The following is a 17,404-nucleotide window of genomic DNA, read 5'->3' as shown; positions in this document are numbered from 1 at the left end:
TAAGAATCTTGCTCAAAGGCATTTTCAAGGGTCCTTGAACACTTTTCAGGTAAACTAAAGAACTAGCCCTGTGGCAAAGGCCAGATCAAGGCTGTAGCTTTGCCACCAAGTCTATTGTTTCAGATGGCCTCAAGTTAACCACCATTAGGCTGAGAGAAAAAGAGCTCAGGTCAAAGAAGTAAAAATCACGGAACTAACTGGAAATAAAATACCGGGATCCTGGCCTGAAAGTCTGCAACTGTTCAAGCCTTAAAGCAAACTCATACCAGCAGGAAGTAGGCTGCCAAAACTGTAAAGTATCCAAAAAAGACATGGTTCCCAATGCCACTTCAGATTTGGTTGTGAAAAATCATGGACAAGGAGAAACCTCCCAGGGCACAGAGCCAAGGCCACAGAGGACTGTGGTGTGGGGAGTTATTTCCAGAGGGCCAAACCATAGGCAGCCAGGACTAAATGTAAATGTTCTTCACCGTTAGGGCAGGGAGTATCTTCCATTTATGCCCAGCAGGGTTCAGTCGTTTCTATGGAATGGTGATTGCTGTTTTCCATTCCTCCTTTTTCCCAGTGGGAGTCTCCATTGCAATTACCCTGTTCTTGGTCTACAACTGTCTGTTGGACATCTTATAGTCATAGCTCATGAGGAGCCACATCCAGGCCTGCTGGAAAGGGCTGAACTGCACCCAGAGATCCTGGACTTTTAAGCTGGATGCAGCTGGTTGCCTCCCTCAGGAAGTGAGTAAATTCTGTATTTGGGGAGAAGGGTTGGCATTTGGTGGCCAGAGGGTCAGACTGTGGTGGTGACTGCCATTTGCCCAGCAAAACCTTCTTCCTCCATAGTTATAGAATGGTAGTTCGGATGTGGCTACTCTGGTGGGGCCTGTATTTCCCAGCTCTTCCTGCACCTAGGCGTGCCTTTTGTCAAAGTTCTCACAGTGGAATGTGAACAGAAGTGACTCCTACAACTTCTGCCTCACTTGTTAACATGAGACATTCGTGCCTGAACTGCTCGGATCCCTGCCTGTTGCCTTGGCTGGCAACAACTAGAGAGAGGCTGTGGAGCCCCTGTGTTGAAGACAGAAAGCTGGTCACCAACATGTACTCTTCTGTGAGTGAGAAATGAACTTGTATTGTGTTTGAGTCATTGCATTTTGTGGGCCTTCTTGTTAAAACAGCTTGCACTCCCCAGTACACCTGTGTTGGATATCATGTTTCCTATATCCCACGGAGGAAGACTTTCTTAGCCTATTCCTTTATTTGGGTGGAGCACTTCCTCCATTTGCTTTCTTAGAAGGTGTGCTTGAGAGGCAAATATTTTAGGAGCTGAATTGCTTTGCATTTGACCTGTTTTTATCTTCTGGAAACTTTAAACATCTTCTTTTTGTCTCCAGTGCTCTGGTGAGTGTCTATTTTCAACTATTGTGTGGGGTACTCAACCCTTTAAATCTGGAACCTTGTATTTTTCATTTCTGGGAATAAAAATTTTTCTTTGATGATTCTCTCCCCTGCATTTTCTCTGTCTCTATTCTTGGGAGAACTCTTAATATTCAGATATTGGATTTCCTTGCCCGGCATTCCAGTTTTCTTATGTTTCTCTCTTAACTTCCACCTGTTTGTCTTTTGGCTTTAGTTTTGGGGAAATTTCCTCATATTTATCTTCCTTCTTCTGCCTTTCTTTTTGGTCCCTGTTTCTGTTCTTCCCTTTTTAAAATAGCAGTTGGATCTTGTGTTTTTGTTGCAGATCCTCGTATCCCTCCGAGGATATTATTGGTAGATGTTTTAGAGGTTTTTTCTTCCTGTGTGGGTTGTTTCTTCTAAGTTCCATTTCCTGTTCTTTTGTGTGTGTCCTTTCAATCTCTTATCTTTCATGTTAAAGGACTTTCTCAACTATGTGGTCATCATATTTAAAGTGTGGGGACTAAAAACATGTTGGGGAGCTCAGAGCATATAAATGGGGCTTGTTGATTGTGAGCTTAATTATGGGATGATCTGGCTGGGCTGTCTTATTGGGGAACCTTGATTTCAGTATCTCTATGTCTTTCATTCTGATGCCCCAAAGAAGATTCTTCTAATCTCCTGCCTAGAGATTGAAGATCTGGCAGCTAGTGTCTTTGGAGCTGAGGGGAGAAATTGGTCTGTGGTTGTGGGAGAGACTGTTTTATTATTCAGGATGTAAATATCTGCTTTATCTTCCTTGTTTTATCCGCTCCAAAAAAAACTTAGTCTTTTTCCCTAGAAGGGGGATGGTCAGTAGTCCAGTTATTCAGAGTGGGGAAGGGCCCTAACTACTTCTTAAACAATTTTAACCAATCCTCCTAATACAGGACCTCTCTCTCCAGCTTCACTGCCACTTCCAGGGGTAAGTGAAGTTATCAGGTCCTAACCCTTTTTGTGATTCGATGGTGCAAATAAAATTGCCTTTGGGCTTTCCCCATTACTGCTTTGCTAATCATCTACCATTGGTCCATTTTTTTTGTGCCTTCCAAAATCTTTTTGCTGTCGAATCCTCTCCCATTCTCTTCATCCTTATGGGTTTATGCTTAAAAAACTAAACAAATTCTATGTGTTTTCAACAGAGTTTCAGCAGGAAGAAAATGAAGATATATCTGTTCAATATGACATCTTTCTCTGGAAATCAGTCCTATTTCTGTTTATTCTCGTTGCAATTGCTCTAATTTGAGCCACCATCATTGCTTAGCTGGTCCACTGCAGCAGCTTGCCAACTTCCAGGCTTGCTCGTTCCTTATCTATTTTATTACACTGAAGTCAGAGTGGACTTTCTACAGAGCATATGTTATTATTTCTCCACTCTCCTTTAAACCTTCTTTGACTCCCTTTTGCTCTTTTTTTTTTGAGGAAGATTAGTCCTGAGCCAACATCCACCGCCAATCCTCCTCCTTTTGCTGAGGAAGATTGGCCCTGAGCTAACATCCGCGCCCATCTTCCTCTATTTTATACATGGGACACCTGCCACAGCATGGCCTGATAAGTGGTGTGCAGGTCCGCACCCAGGATCTGAAATGGCAAACCCCAGGCTGTGAAGCGAGTGTGCCAACCCAACTGCTGCGCAACCGGGCCGCCCCCATTGACTCCCTTTTGGTCTTAACTTATAGGACCCTGCAACATCTGGCCTTGGTCTGTTTTTCACCTTCATCTCCCAGCTTTCTCCCAGCTGCTCACTGGGGTCCAGCCATACTCTAACCTACGTTTCTCTTAATACCCAAACATGGGCTCCCAGGGTATCCCTACACACTGTAACTTTATCTAAAATTCTCTCTTACCACTTCCTCCAACCTCTCCCCTCCAAGCTTTTCCAGTTAACTTCTGCTCATTGTCTATCAGGTCTCAGCTTCAATTTTTTTTCTTCAGAAAAATGTCACTTTCATGTCACTCCAGACTAGGTAGATCCTTTATTAATCGTCTGATTGTTTGAAATATTTGCTATCCCTCCCCACGGGAAGGTTATACCTGCCTCCCTGGATGGTGTCAATATTCCACGTAACACACTGGGAAATTCTATGTTATAACTTTTATCACACTTTATTGTTATCACGTGTTTAGTTGTCTGTCTTCCCTACCAGACTGTAAGCTCCAAGTAGGAAGGGTCCTGTGTCTATGTTATACACCATAGTACTCTCAGAGTTTAGTATACTGCCTGCCCACGCATAATCATGACAAAGACACTCTCCTTGACCAAACTCTTGCATGGCTTCTAACAGCTTAAGGCCATGTCCCTAGGATGACACCTGTCCCCCTTCAAATGCCTGCCTGAGAAAGCTCAACAGTGCCAGGAGAATTTACTGTGTGGTCTAGCCAAAACCTGGTGATAGGCACATAGCCCCTCAACTCCCTCTTCAAGCAGTGACTTCAGAAAGCTTGCAATTATAAATCCTTCCTCCGGCCTTTGAGATATAAATATCCTGTCACACAGAACTTCTCAAGGACCTGAGAGCTGTCTGGTCCCAGCCTGGTGGGTACCTTGCTCTAACTTGTAACACTGCCTGTCATAAACATAAGAGAATTTGTTTCTTCCCCAGATAAGTGCTAATTAACAAACCCAGGCGGCCTGGTCACATGGACCAACACCCCTTGGCACCCTACAATGCCTCTGCCTTAGCACACCCCAGTCTTTAAAAAGCCTCCAGCCTTGTGTTTTGGGGAAATTAAGGTCAGTTCACTATGTATCCTCTTCCTTACTGCAGTAGTTGTTACTGAATAAAATCTATCCTTGCTGCTTTAACTAGTGTCTGGCTTTATCTTTGACGGCAAACACACTAAATAGTTATCCGACTTATTAATAAACAAGCTCTTATATAGGTGTGAACAGCTGAGGGAGGAGTTTCATTATTTCAAAGCTGCTTTTGGGGTCTCTTTTATCTCCCTCTCCCAACCTCCAAGAAGCTGCTTATCTGTTACTTTTCTTTCATAATCCCTACCTATATGAAAGATGACAATTATATCCAAATTATCCGCAGTGTATTTGGGGGTTGAACTAGTCAGATCATTGTAGACAGATACAGAAAGTTATTCAGAAAGTCAGACCCCTAAATTTCAATTCCCCAGTTTCTCTTTTAAACATTTTTTTTTTCTCTCTATGGCTTAAAAACTTCAAAAGTTTTACCATTTTTATTTTTGGGCCAATGATAAGAGTTCAGTTCAGCGCAGAAAGACACGTGGGCGGGTTAGACGTGACTGCCAGAGTGGATGAGTTTGGCGAGGCTACAAACTGCCCACACACCTCTTCCTCCCTCCAGCCGCGGACAGCACTCTGCTCCTGCGGGCTTTAGCTGTTCCTCCAAAATCTTTGCCAGTTAAACGCTCCTGTGGGTACTTTCAGGAAGCCCAGAGCGCCCCCGCAATCCGTGACTTTCAGTGTCAAAGCACGCCTTGATCCACAGCCCGCGGCGCGGACTCTCCCACGCTCCAGCCCGGCCTCGGCCCCCGCCTCCGCCTCCAGCCGCGCCGGGCCAGTGGCTCAGCCTGTCACGTGCTAGGACTCGGGCGTGAAGCCGGCGACGCCATGTTGACTTCTGGCGGCGCCAGCTCGGGGACAGGCGAAGGCGGCTGACGCACCGGCCGGCGTCCCGGCCCTTCTGCGCAAGTGCGGAAGTGTGCTGGCCCCGAGTGTGACTGGTTTCCGGCCCGAAGTGCCGCACCAGCTGGCCGGAGACGTGTAACGGACGGTGGGCTGTGGCCATGGCCGAGAGGAAACCTAACGGTGGCGGCGGCGCCGCCTCCGCCTCCTCGTCGGGTACTAACTTACTCTTCTCCTCCTCGGCGACGGAGTTCAGCTTCAACGTGCCCTTCATCCCGGTCACCCAAACCGCCGCTGCCTCGGCCTCCTTGCTCTTGCCCGGAGGTAGTAAGGGGGTGGGGGGGTCCGGTGGGCGAGTGTGTGCGGGGAGGCGGGCAGGGGGCGTGGGGTGACGAGGGTCGGACCGAAGGGTTTCCTTCTGCCTCGATCCGACCCTCTGGGTAGCTGGCCAGGGCCGTCCGTGGCCAGGTTTGCGTGTCCCGGGGGCTGTGGGGTCTTGGAGGCTGGGGCCAGGTCGTGAGGCTTGCTCTTCGTCGAAGGAACCCTGTGTCCCGAGCGCTGGGCGCTACTGCGCTGGCGTTCCACAAGCTTTTGTTGAACACCTACTGATGTGCCTGGTGCTCTCAGGGAATGCAAGTAAATTAGACAGGGCTCCCTCTCCTAGGATACAGTGGGAGATCTCTTAGGGTAGACAGCGCCCCTCTCCTGGGGTAGACATGTAATATTTGCAAAATAGAGGAACAGAATGCCATCCTCATCTTTCAAGGCAGTGCATCATTTCCTCTAAGGACCTGTTTCTTGTTCTCTTAGGTCCCCACTCCTCTGTGCACCTTAGCTCTTTGTTCGTATCTTGATTATCGTCTAGGGGGATTGCTTTTTAACGATTATATGGCATACCCAGAGAATGGTGTTTAGGAGCATAGACTGTGTTTCAGCCCTGGCCCTGCCAGTAACTTGCTGTGTGACCTCAGGCGTGTTACCTTACCTCTCTGTGCTTCACTTTCCATGTATGTACAGCCTCATAGGGCTGTAATGAGAAGTGAATTAATTTTTGTAAAGCAGTGAGTATAGTGCCTGGCACTTAGTGTTTAAATATATAAATGTTTGTAAAACAGACGTATTTGCTTCTCTATTTGGACTGTGGACTTCTTGAAGTTTACAGCTATGACTTATTTACCGTTTTATTTTTAGGATCTTGTTTAGTGCTTAGCACAGAGATCCTCAGTAAATGCTAAATATTTTCCCATTGAATAATTTCTTCTGGCTTGGACGGCTAAGGAAAGTTTCAGGGAGAAAGGAAGGGGGCAAACCAGAGGCCGCCATCCGCGAAGGTGCTCCTTCCCCTGTGTTGTGTTTCCTCTTGGTGCTTATCACGACCTCATGTGTATGCGTATTTGTTTACCTTATCCCGCTAGAGGGTAAGCTCCGTGAGAGCAGGGACGTATGCCTAGAACAGTGCCTGGGGTGCTGTAGACCAGTTTTTCAATGGATTTTTGTTGAATGAATGAAAGGATGGAAGTCAGGAATATGTACGTCTCATTTTGATGGTGTGGCTGAACGGTTAAGCATTCCCATTTTTGGTGAAGGACTAGTCTGGCTGGAGCCGAATGCTGTGGGAAGTTGCAGGAAGAAATAAGGCCACACATGGGGTTTTTGTCGCTGTCAATTAATGCTAATTATTTTCATTGTCAAGTACAGGATAACTATACCTGTCTTGAGAACTCTTGTTTCTTGGAGATAGCTTACTTTTTAATGAGAAAATTAATAGTTCATATAATTAAAATTCTGTAGCAAATCTTTCTGCACCTCTAAAAGAGATTTGGTCATTAGAAACCCAGAAAATTTTCCGGAGACAAAAGAACTTGTCTTGTTGGAAGCAACAGTTAACCATGTCAGTGAAAGAGACACATAGGAAGCAATTCCATGCATTCAACAAACATGGATTGAGCAGCTTCTGGTTGCCAGGCCCCGTTCCACGTGTCAGGGAGACACAGAAGAGCAGATTGCGTGGCCCTCAGTGACTACACGGTACACACACACCCTGTCCCCAGCTGTGTAAGCAGTTGTGATACAGGTTAATAACGGCTGGGAAGAGGGATTGGTAGGCTGCTGTGAAAGCTATGGCTGACGGGGGGAGGACATCCCTTAGCCTGTCAGGGCCTCCCAGAGGAGGTGATTCTTTTTTTTTTAGACTTTTTTTTGGGAGATTAGCCCTGAGCTAACTACTGCCAGTCCTCCTCTATTGCTGAGGAAGACTGGCCCTGAGCTAACATCCATGCCCATCTTCCTCTACTTTATACGTAGGACGCCTACCATAGCATGGCTTTTGCCAAGCGGTGCCATGTCTGCACCCGGGATCCGAACTGGCCAACCCCGGTCTGCCGAGAGGCGGAACGGGGGAACTTAACCGCTGCGCCACCAGGCGGGCCCCAGAGGAGGTGATTCTTGAGCTGAAAGTTGAAGGATACATAGAAATTAGGGAGTCTGCAGAGACAGGCATAGATAAAAGCCTGGAGGTGTGAAAAAACCTGCCGATTTGGCAGTATTTGGTGGTAGGTGCTCACATTGCCCCGCCCTTGCCCTCTCTCCCTGCCCCTCCACCAGTAGATCAGTGTGACTAGAGTGTGTGCAGGGGAGTGGCTCGAGGGGTCAGTGGGGACCAGATTACAAAGGGCTTCGTATACCATCCTGAGGATATGGGTGTGAGGGAGCCTTTGAAGGACTTTAAATGAGGCATTGAAATTAGAGGTGTGTTGCAGAGAGACTGGAGTTTTTTGAGGTTGTGCCGGAGTAAAGCTGACTGTAGCGAGAGCGGTCAGTCTGGAGGCCACACTGAGTCAGGCAGCAGTAGACAGCGTTCTAGCCCTAGTCAGCCGCACTGGGTGTGAAGAGCAGGGAGCACGGTGAGGTTTTTAGACTGTAAAGTTGTTGGGAGTTAGTGACTTACTAGAGGCCGGACTGTCGGCACGGAGGCCCCTTCCCTTCCAGTTTTAGCCCCAAAGCCTAGTTCCGTGCCTGGTGTATAATGGATGCTGTCCACATTTCTTGAATGAGGATCTGAATGATTAAAAGGGTATGAGAGGGCGGGAGGAGTCTGAGACACTAGAGTTCTGGTTTGAGTGGATGGATGTTGGCAAACTTCTGCGCTGAGAATGAGATGTGGCAAAAGGAGCACATGGAGGGTGACAGTTAAGATAATGAATTCAGTTTTAGGCTTACTGAGGTTGAGGTATATGTTGCTAAGTCTGCCAAAAGTATTAAGGAAGCAGGTGGAAAAAAAGTTCTGGACCCTATGAGAACAGTCTCGGTTTGAGACAGTTGTGTCGACCCAAAATAACCAGTGACCATTGTCTAGATGAGAGAGGTGAGTTTAACCAGAGCCACAGGGAGGATTATCACCCAGGGAGCCCTTTTCCAGAAAGGAAGAAAGAGTTCCAGGGAAACACGGTTTCCTTACAGTCTTATGTCTTTTTAGAGCAAGGAATGCACGTTAAATGCACCCAGGATACATCTTCATAAATGTCTCAAAGAGGTGTTTAGTTGCCAGTTAGCCGGTCAACATGACCCTGATGTTGGGAAGGGGAACTTATTTTAGGAGTTCTAATACTGGAGTTACCAATAGGGCGTGGGAGGGGAAGCATGCATTCTTAGCTTGAGAGAGTGTGTTCTTTCCTTCACTGGTTAAAGCAGATGTACAGTGTGTGTTTGATAGGCCGAAGTCAGGGTTTTTTTAGTTCAAGCCAAATCAGTGTTGAATCAGAGTAACTCTACCCCATATACCCCAATATGTGAACATCTCTTGTCAGTTGGGAGTGTCACAAGTATCCAAGTGCTCATTAAAGTTGTGGGTCTCCATGCCAAATGTGTCCACATGTAATTAGGAAGTGCCCCTGAGGTGAGGCTGGCGGTGTGTTGAGGTCAGTATTTCATTTGTATGATGCTGGTCGGAAAGAAGGCTCGTGGATCAGGTTGATCCCAAGTTCTTTAAAGGATGAAAGATAGCACCGAGGTTTTTCCATGCTTCTAGTTGTTGAGAAAGGGGACTACAGATGAGTCCAGTGCGGTTCATGGGACTGAAAAGAAAGGGTGGGAGCTGGAATGTATCAGAAAACTAGAAGGATACAAGCAGATTAAGGGCCTTGTGCAGGAAGTGATGTTATATTTTTAGTTAGAGGAGTATTTTGAATAGTGGAGCGTCTTAGTTCAGTTGATGCATGTGAAATACAATGGGAACAACATAGAAGCTCGCTAGAAGTTCTGAGCCCAGTGGCCTCCTTCAGCAGAGGCCAAGAAGGAGCCTGGACCTTGAAAGAAGGCCCCTGTGGCAGTCTCAAGGGCAGGGGTCACGGGGTGCCTGTGTGCTGGGTGTGGGTCCACCCGTCTGTTGGGCTTCATGCCTCCAGCTGTAGGAGATAAGAGGAAATGAGATAGGAGAAGGAAAAGATTAGGAAGGGGAGGAAAGTTTCAACAAGCTAAGGGCTCATGAAAGTTTGGTAAGGAAGAGTAGACTGGACTTTTGAAGCCATGTGGAGGGAAAATGTTTTTATTTTACAACTTGGTAGCAGAAGACAAGATAAATACTTTGGTGTTGATAATTCCCGCAGTGAAGATCAATTTGGGCAAAGGGAAGTGAGGAGAACTTCCTTTGGTTAGAAAATGACTTTCTAGCAATTTGATACTCTCTGACTGATTATCTGGTTGTGATACTGTGTGATTTTAGGGATGGCAAGTAATGACTGACGTACTTTCCCTTGGGAATGCAAATACCACGTGTTCATTTGTACAATGAGTGCTTTGTAGGTAAGAGCTCTGACACACCCCTTCTCGTCAACAGTTAATAGCTATACTTTAGTTTCTTTTCATTACTGTAGAAACAAAGTTATGTATTTTTGGGTAGTGGAAAAATATTTGAATTACTTCTTCCAGGAAAAAAAGCATTCAAAATAACATGTAAAAATAGTAGGTATAGATTTTGTTTCTGTTTTTAAAGTCTTCTATATACAAATATGTATAATATATATTTACAAAATAAATAATATATAACTATTTATATGTATTTGAAAAGTTCGGAAGGGTATGTACCGAAATGTTAACAGTGTTGACAGTGATTGCCTCTGGGAGGTGGGCTTATGAATGAATTAGAATTTTTCTCTCTTTTTGTTGTTTCTTATTCATATTTTCTAGTTTTTCGTTTCAAAGAAAAAAGTTTTCGAAAAAGTTTTTCATTTTTTTCCTGTATTGCAGAACTGTAACGACAGAATCAGAGGTACAGTTGCTAGGTGTGCAGTGTGAAATCCTATCTATAGACCAGTGGAATGCCCTCTAAACCCTGGGCTCTCTTATTCCCTTTCAGAGGACTCCACAGATGTTGGCGAGGAGGACAGCTTCCTCGGTCAGACTTTGGCTCACACGTCTACCCCGCAGACATTTAGTTACTTCTCTCAGGTATCGAGCAGTAGCGATCCTTTTGGGAATATTGGACAGTCGCCGTTGCCAACTACAGCAGCATCGGCTGGACAGTCAGCATTCTCCAAGACCCCGACTGCTCTCCCTTTTACAACGGGATCCCAAGATATGTCGAATGTGTTTTCACCGTCCATTTCGAAGGCTCAATATGGTGCTCCACCTTCTTCACAGATGGGAATAAATACTTATCTGCCTTCTCAGCCAAGTAGTCTCCCGCCTTCAAATTTGGGGAGCCCACCCCAAGGAACACCGCAACAAGGATACAATCCATATCGCCATACCCCTGTGAGCAGCAGGGCGAATCCTTACATTGCACCCCCGCAGCTGCAGCAGTGCCAGACACCAGGCCATCCCACTCCTCCTCCACCCTCCGGACCCCCTGTTCAGATGTACCAGACGCCTCCAGGAGCTTCGCCACCGGTAGGGAGACATGTTTTAGATCCTAATTGTTCACTCTAATTTTTAATCTCTCTCTCATCTTAGCCTATGTTTTTAAAAACACTGTGCTTTTAATAATCCATATGATGACAAATTATTTTTAGAAGCTATTCTTTGTAAGTTACATGCTTTGAAGTAAACATTCTTATAAAAGTAGCTTATTTTAGTGGTTCATATTTTAGTTTATGTGTCTATTTATGGAAGTAGTAATTTATTTTAATGAGTTAACTTATGTCAGTATTTCCAGATTTTAATGTAAGATGCCAATAATAAATGTCACTCAGGGACATGTGAGGGTTGAAGCAGTTATTAACAGACTGCCAGCTTCTCATTTATTAATTATACTATTCAATCAGCCACTCAATTACAGGGACTAAAATTGATTACTCAGTAGTTTCTTTTATTTACATTTGTGGAGTTTGAATCTAGACAGCCAAACTATCCCGGGAGAGTAATGGAATAACATTTGTATTGGGTAAATTTGATGAAATTCCCTTATGCTTTTTTTCCCAGCTAATTCAAGTGACTTCCAAAGGGCAATCGACTGAATCAAAAAAGGGAAATGATTAAAAGGAAGAATTGAGAACCCAACCCGGTGTGGCAGAGATAGCAGTATTATAAGCAGAGTGTAACCTATCTTATCTTTGGGGATAGAGAATGGGCTCCGTTTTATCGTTTAATTTAAATCACATTAATACACAGACACTTGATAATGTTGGATTTTAGCATATTGGAAAATAACTAGACTCATAGCATGTAGTATGGTTAATAGTTACAGTTTTGCTAATTAAATTTTTGAAAAGATTTCTAATTAAGAATTTAAAAAAATGGTAATTTCAAATTTAAAGAAAAGTTTCAAAAAAAAATAGCACAAAGAACACCCCATTACCCTTAACTCAGATTAACTGATCATTAACATTTTACCCCATTCCTTCTATCATTTGTGCACGTGCACACTGGCACAAGTTTGAGCATTCTTTCTGTCTCCCTTTCTCACTCTGAATATGTGCAGTTTGGGGGGAAAACATTTGAAAGTCAGTTAGATACATTATGATTCTTTACTCCTCGATACTTTAGTGTGTGTTTCCTAAGAATAAGGATATTCTTTTATATAACCACAGTACAGTTATCAACTTCAGTAAATTTAGCAGTGATACAATATTCCAAAATGATTTTTTTCTTTTTTTTTTTTTTAGTGAGGAAGATTGGCCCTGAGCTAACATCTGTTGTCACTCTTCCTCTTTTTGCTTGAGGAGGATTGTCCTTGAGTTAACATCTGTACCAATTTTCCTCTATTTTTTGTATGTGGAATGTTGCCACAGCGTGGCTTGATGAGCAGCGCATAGGTCTATGCCCAGGTCCAAACTCCTGAACCCTGGGCTCCTGAAGCAGAGCGTGTGAACTTAACCACTATCCCACTGGGCCAGCCCCCCCCAAAATGATTTTTGATTAAAAAATTTTAAAATAATTGTATTATGGCTTTAAAAGTATTTCCAGTGCAACAAATTTGAAAAATGCAGAATAATCAAAAGAATAAAAATTGCCCCTCTATCACCTCTCTTTTCATTTTGTTATGTGTCTGTCTTATCTTTTTCTAGACAAACATTCTAAGTGTTTTCTAGACAAACATTATATGGCTTTTGTGAACATGTTTTTAGATGTTAAGATTTTTTCCAAAACATTTTTAATGGCTCTAGGGAATTCCACCATTTGAGTAAAAAATAATTGGTTTAATCAGATTTCTGTTAGACATTTAGATTGTGTCCAGTGATTTTCAAGTATGAATAACCTTTTGGTGTACATCCTTGTACATAAATTTTTGCTTGTTTTTGCAATTATATCTTTAGGATGAATTCTTAGAATGTCTGGCTCAAGGAATGTGCACGTTTTAAAGATTAAATAAATCACGGAAGACGTATTGCTAGATTGAGTTCTGTAAAGGTATTAATTTACTTTGCTATCAGCGTGAGAAAGTCCATTTCACTTCATGACTGATTTTGGGTTTTGTTAGATTTAAGAAAAAGTTTTAATTGCTTTGGGGGCCTAGTTATTAAACGAAATAGTTGCCCGGAAGTCTATGTAGGATAATTATTACTAATGTCAGTTTGGGTCTGAAGCAGATACAGAATTGTTCCCTTGCACAAACGTGATGGTCCTAACTTTTTTGTCCCCTCCAGGTTCCTCCTGCAGTGCAGTCAGGGCTGTCCCCTCCTCCACAGCAGCAGGCGCTTGCCAGACCTCTGGGTCCCCCCGTGCAAGTGCCACCTCCTTTTTTACTTCAAAGCCAATATGAACCTGTTCAACCCCATTGGTTTTACTGCAAGGAGGTAGAGTACAAACAGCTATGGATGCCTTTCAGTGTGCTGGACTCTCTGAATCTGGAAGAAATCTATAATTCAGGTAAGCACTGATCATACATCATTTCTGTCTGCTTTTAGGAAGAAAAGAAATAAAGGATATTTGTCCGTGGCCTGCTTTTTGTGAATGTCAGTTTCCTTAATCCTTGTAGACCTCACCTGACTCTGTACCTTAAGATGGTGCTATGAATACAAGTCCTGAGTTATTTGAGCTAGATATTTGAAGAAATATTTTAGTAATTTTCTTCTTTAGTTTAAAAATGTTTTAAATCAGAGAAATAGAGTAGTTCATGTAATCCAGGTTTCAATTTTCCTATCCCTTATTTATTTATAGTTAGGCATTTGTAAAGTATTTCCTCTGGAACTCTTGTTCCTGAAGATGCTCTGAAAGAAATGTTCCACGGTCAGGTGAGTTTTGGAAATGCTTTAACTACATCCACCTCTTGAGATAGACAGTGCACAGGAGTGTGTTAAGGCTCTGAGAAATCTTGCAGTATAGGAGTATATTTCTTTGTCTATCTTGATGATATTTCATCATGGGACTTAAAAATCACCTGTTAATATCTTTAGAAACGTACTTCATGGAGCATTGCTGCTTTGATTTAAAAACAAAATCCATGAGTTATTTGAATTATTTTATGATTATGTTTTTAAAATTTTGCCCTGGCGGTTTCTTCTTCACTTAAGAAGAATCATAATTTTGAGCAGCACAGATTAATCTTAAACTTCTATTTTTAAACAAAAATGAGCTTAATTCTTTTGTCTTTAAGCATTACTGGTCACCGTATTCATTATTTCTTACTTTTAAACATGCCTCGTGACTGTCGGGTTAAAATGTGGGGTTTGTGCTGCAGTCCAGCCAGACCCTGAGAGCGTGGTCCTCGGCACGGATGGGGGCCGCTACGATGTTTATCTCTACGACCGGATGAGGAAAGCCGTGTACTGGGAAGAGGAGCCGGCGGAAGTGAGACGCTGCACGTGGTTTTACAAAGGGGACACAGATAGCAGATTTATTCCCTACACAGAGGAGTTCAGTGAAAAACTGGAGGTGCGTGGGCTTTATTTATTCCTTTATGCTTTTCTTTAAAACGAAGTAGATCCTTATACATTGGAGCCTCACATAACACCACTCATGGTGGAGCAGACTTTATTTGCAAGGGACCTGTCTTGATCCTGTTCACGAAGAAGATCGCTTTTTATGTGGTGCCATCGTTCATGAGGTGCTAATTGTGGCCTCAGTGTCTCAAGGCAGAATGTTTTCAGGGGCACCTCACAAACCTGAGAAGCTATTTGTATCAAACCTTCAAAAGCACTTAGTTTGCTGGGATCTGTTGTTGACAGCACGTGCCAACCGTATGGACGCTTTTCAGATTAATTCACAGTGAAAGGCTTGACAGTAACCTCTGATTTATGAAAAGAAATACAAAATAGAATGGGAACAAATGTCATGGGACTTATTAGCCATTTTAAAACTGATGGTTAATGTTTTATATAATTGTGTTAATTTCTTGTGATAATTATACGTAGTAGTTGAGTATTAAATATTTGAAATAAGTTAAATGAATTCAGTTGCATACATGGGAAATGAGATATAGAACATTTTAGGTACTATTTTTTAAAGTAGTTATTAAAACTTGGATAACCAACGCTAACGTTAAACATTAAAACAACACTAATATTAACATTTAAAGGGGCTCTAAAACATTAATCTTCCCTGGATTATATTTTGAATAGCTTCAAGCAAGGACTTGTGTTCTGTTTAGCAGCTGACAGTCAAGTTTAACAGCTGACTATTAATTACTAAATTGTTTTGTCCTCAAAGAACATAATAGTATAATTAATAGAAATAAAAAAAATCACAATCTTCACATCCTTTCAAACCAAATTCTGCATTCAAAATGTATTTTCTTTATCCATATACATATTTTTCTAATAATAATATAGATTTTTTGTGGAGTATATTTTGCTTTTTAAAAAAAATTTATAAATGTAATTCTTACTTGTTATAAATTGTGCCTGCTCTGGAAATATTAATCTCTATAGTAGTGACTATGAAATACTATTCGATACCCAAATCAGTACCAAAAGGCGAGTGTTGGTCTGAAGTAAGAGATTAGTTTGAGTTACGTAAATTGGAAAAAAAGCTTGTTGAGAGCAGAGGCATCAAATTTTTCTCTTTTCAACCTGTAGTAAGAAATACATTTTACATTTGAGCTTTAGTACACACATTTTGCACACACACACACATACACATATGTATATGTATATTTATTTACCAGAAACAGTGGTGTTTGGTAAACTGGTTTTCAGGGAAGAAAAAACCCTGATTTGTAGCATTTGCTGATTTCCATGGTGTAAATACTCTCACCATGGCCAATTTTAAGCTATCAACATCGTGTTACTGGACACAGAGTTGAGAAGAGATATGTGATCAGCTCTCGTGAGTTGGTGTGAGCCAGCTCTAACAGACCACTAAAAATAAAGGTCCATGGAACAGTACTTACCCTTCTAGGTGTCATTCACTTTGATATTTTCCATTTCACTTAAAACATTGATTTTACAGTTTATTAGTGGTCATGACCTACAGTTTGAAAAACACTGATTTAGAGCAGAATCAGAACCTAGTTAATAAGGAGCAAAGAGTGAAAAGAGGGCATAAAATTAATTTTGTTCTTGGGAATACTAAATATCAGGAGGCATCAGTCTCCTAAAACATAATTTTAGTTATTTGAATAAAGGAAAAAACGTGTAAAGGAATGCTGATATGTATAGCTTAACTTTAGACCTAAATAGTTAAGCAAACAAATGTGTACTATAATTTTTGGTACCTTCAGTAGGATCCTACTGAAGGTATAATGTCTCAAAGCCGAATGTTTAGTCCTATTATTTTGAAGCTAAAGTATATATTTTCAAGTCTAAGCAGTATCTGAAAGTATACAGTTTATCTTAACTGTATCTGATTATAAATGAGTAACACTGGGTTTGCGAGTTGGGTAGCTATCCACGACGGACCATCTGAACAGCACATGGCTGTTCTTAACCTAGGGAGACCTTAGCTCCTGGTTAGCCACTTCCAGGAAACTAAACCAGATCGGGGAAGAGGAAGAGCAGATTAGGAAGTGAGAAAGCCAGTAAGAAAAAGAGAACCAGCTGCTACGTATTGCTCAGTATTGTGTGGGTGATCCTATCCTGTCAGCACTAACATAAAACAACAGAACAGTTGGAAACAGAAAACACCTTTAACTTGATGATGACGTGATTGTCTACATAGAAAATCCTGGTTACATAGAAAACCAGGAGAACCTCTCCCATTGGCATTGTGAGTCTGTGGATATAAAATCAACATATACAAATAAATAACATTCCAATACAATAGAAATAACAAAATAGAAACCGTAATAAATACAAAAGATACTATTTATCACACTAACAAAACTACAGGCTAAGTAGGAAAAAAGTAGAACAAAAGATATATGTGAACTTCATGGAGAAAAACTATAAAACAGATTTGAAGGACATAAAAGATGATCTCAAGAAATGTAGCTAATAATTATGTTCATAGATGCACAGTCTCAGTATAATAAAGATATCATTTCTTCCCAAATCATTTTATAAATTTTATGTAATCCCAATCAAAATGACATCAGGGTTTTCTAGGTAAAATTTGCAAACTGTTCGTAAATTTTATATGGAAAGTCAAAGTGTCAGGAGTAACCCAGACCATTTGGAAGAAGATATGTGGACACTTGCTTTACCAGACAAGGTGTATTATAAAGCCGTGGATTGCGAAGGGAGTATGAAGAAATGAAAATAATTCTTAAGATGGTGAAACTTTTCTTTCTTTAAACATTTTTGTTTGTAATCTTGCTTTTAAAAATTATAAATAAATATGTTTAAAATTTAAAAAAGTAAAGTGAGGAAGAGGGTCAAAGGGATAGAGGCTGGTGGAGAGGAATTGTTACTAAATGACTGTCCAGGAGGCACAAAGAACCCTTTCTGTTTTGACCTGATTGTCGGGTAGTCATTGTTATTAATTTTGAAAAAGACTTTGGACAGTGGGTGTGCCAGAGGTTCCCCCTTACTTCATCCTGAATCTCTCTCCAGGAGGCCC

The 17,404-nt window shown here is 42.0% G+C and overlaps 1 protein-coding gene across 4 annotated transcripts in view; it reads left to right on the top strand.

Moving 5' to 3' along the window:
- The window catches only part of SEC23IP (SEC23 interacting protein), a 56,765-nt gene that overhangs the window by 8,382 nt on the left and 30,979 nt on the right, over positions 1–17,404 (top strand). For 2 of the 4 annotated variants that reach the window (XM_044749823.2, XM_070482186.1), the window contains exons 2-4: positions 10,386–10,918; positions 13,114–13,336; positions 14,148–14,341. In XM_044749823.2, the coding sequence (XP_044605758.1) occupies positions 10,607–10,918; positions 13,114–13,336; positions 14,148–14,341 (729 nt within the window). In that variant the 5' untranslated portion in view covers positions 10,386–10,606. Of the gene's footprint in view, positions 1–5,097; positions 5,357–10,385; positions 10,919–13,113; positions 13,337–14,147; positions 14,342–17,404 lie in introns of those variants that run through there. The other 2 variants (XM_014849221.3, XM_014849222.3) reach the window with 2 other exon arrangements.

The sequence above is a fragment of the Equus asinus genome, chromosome 2 (genome assembly GCF_041296235.1).
Source record: "Equus asinus isolate D_3611 breed Donkey chromosome 2, EquAss-T2T_v2, whole genome shotgun sequence".
In the NCBI taxonomy this organism is placed as follows: domain Eukaryota; kingdom Metazoa; phylum Chordata; class Mammalia; order Perissodactyla; family Equidae; genus Equus; species Equus asinus.
This window is presented reverse-complemented; position numbering and strand designations above follow the sequence as displayed.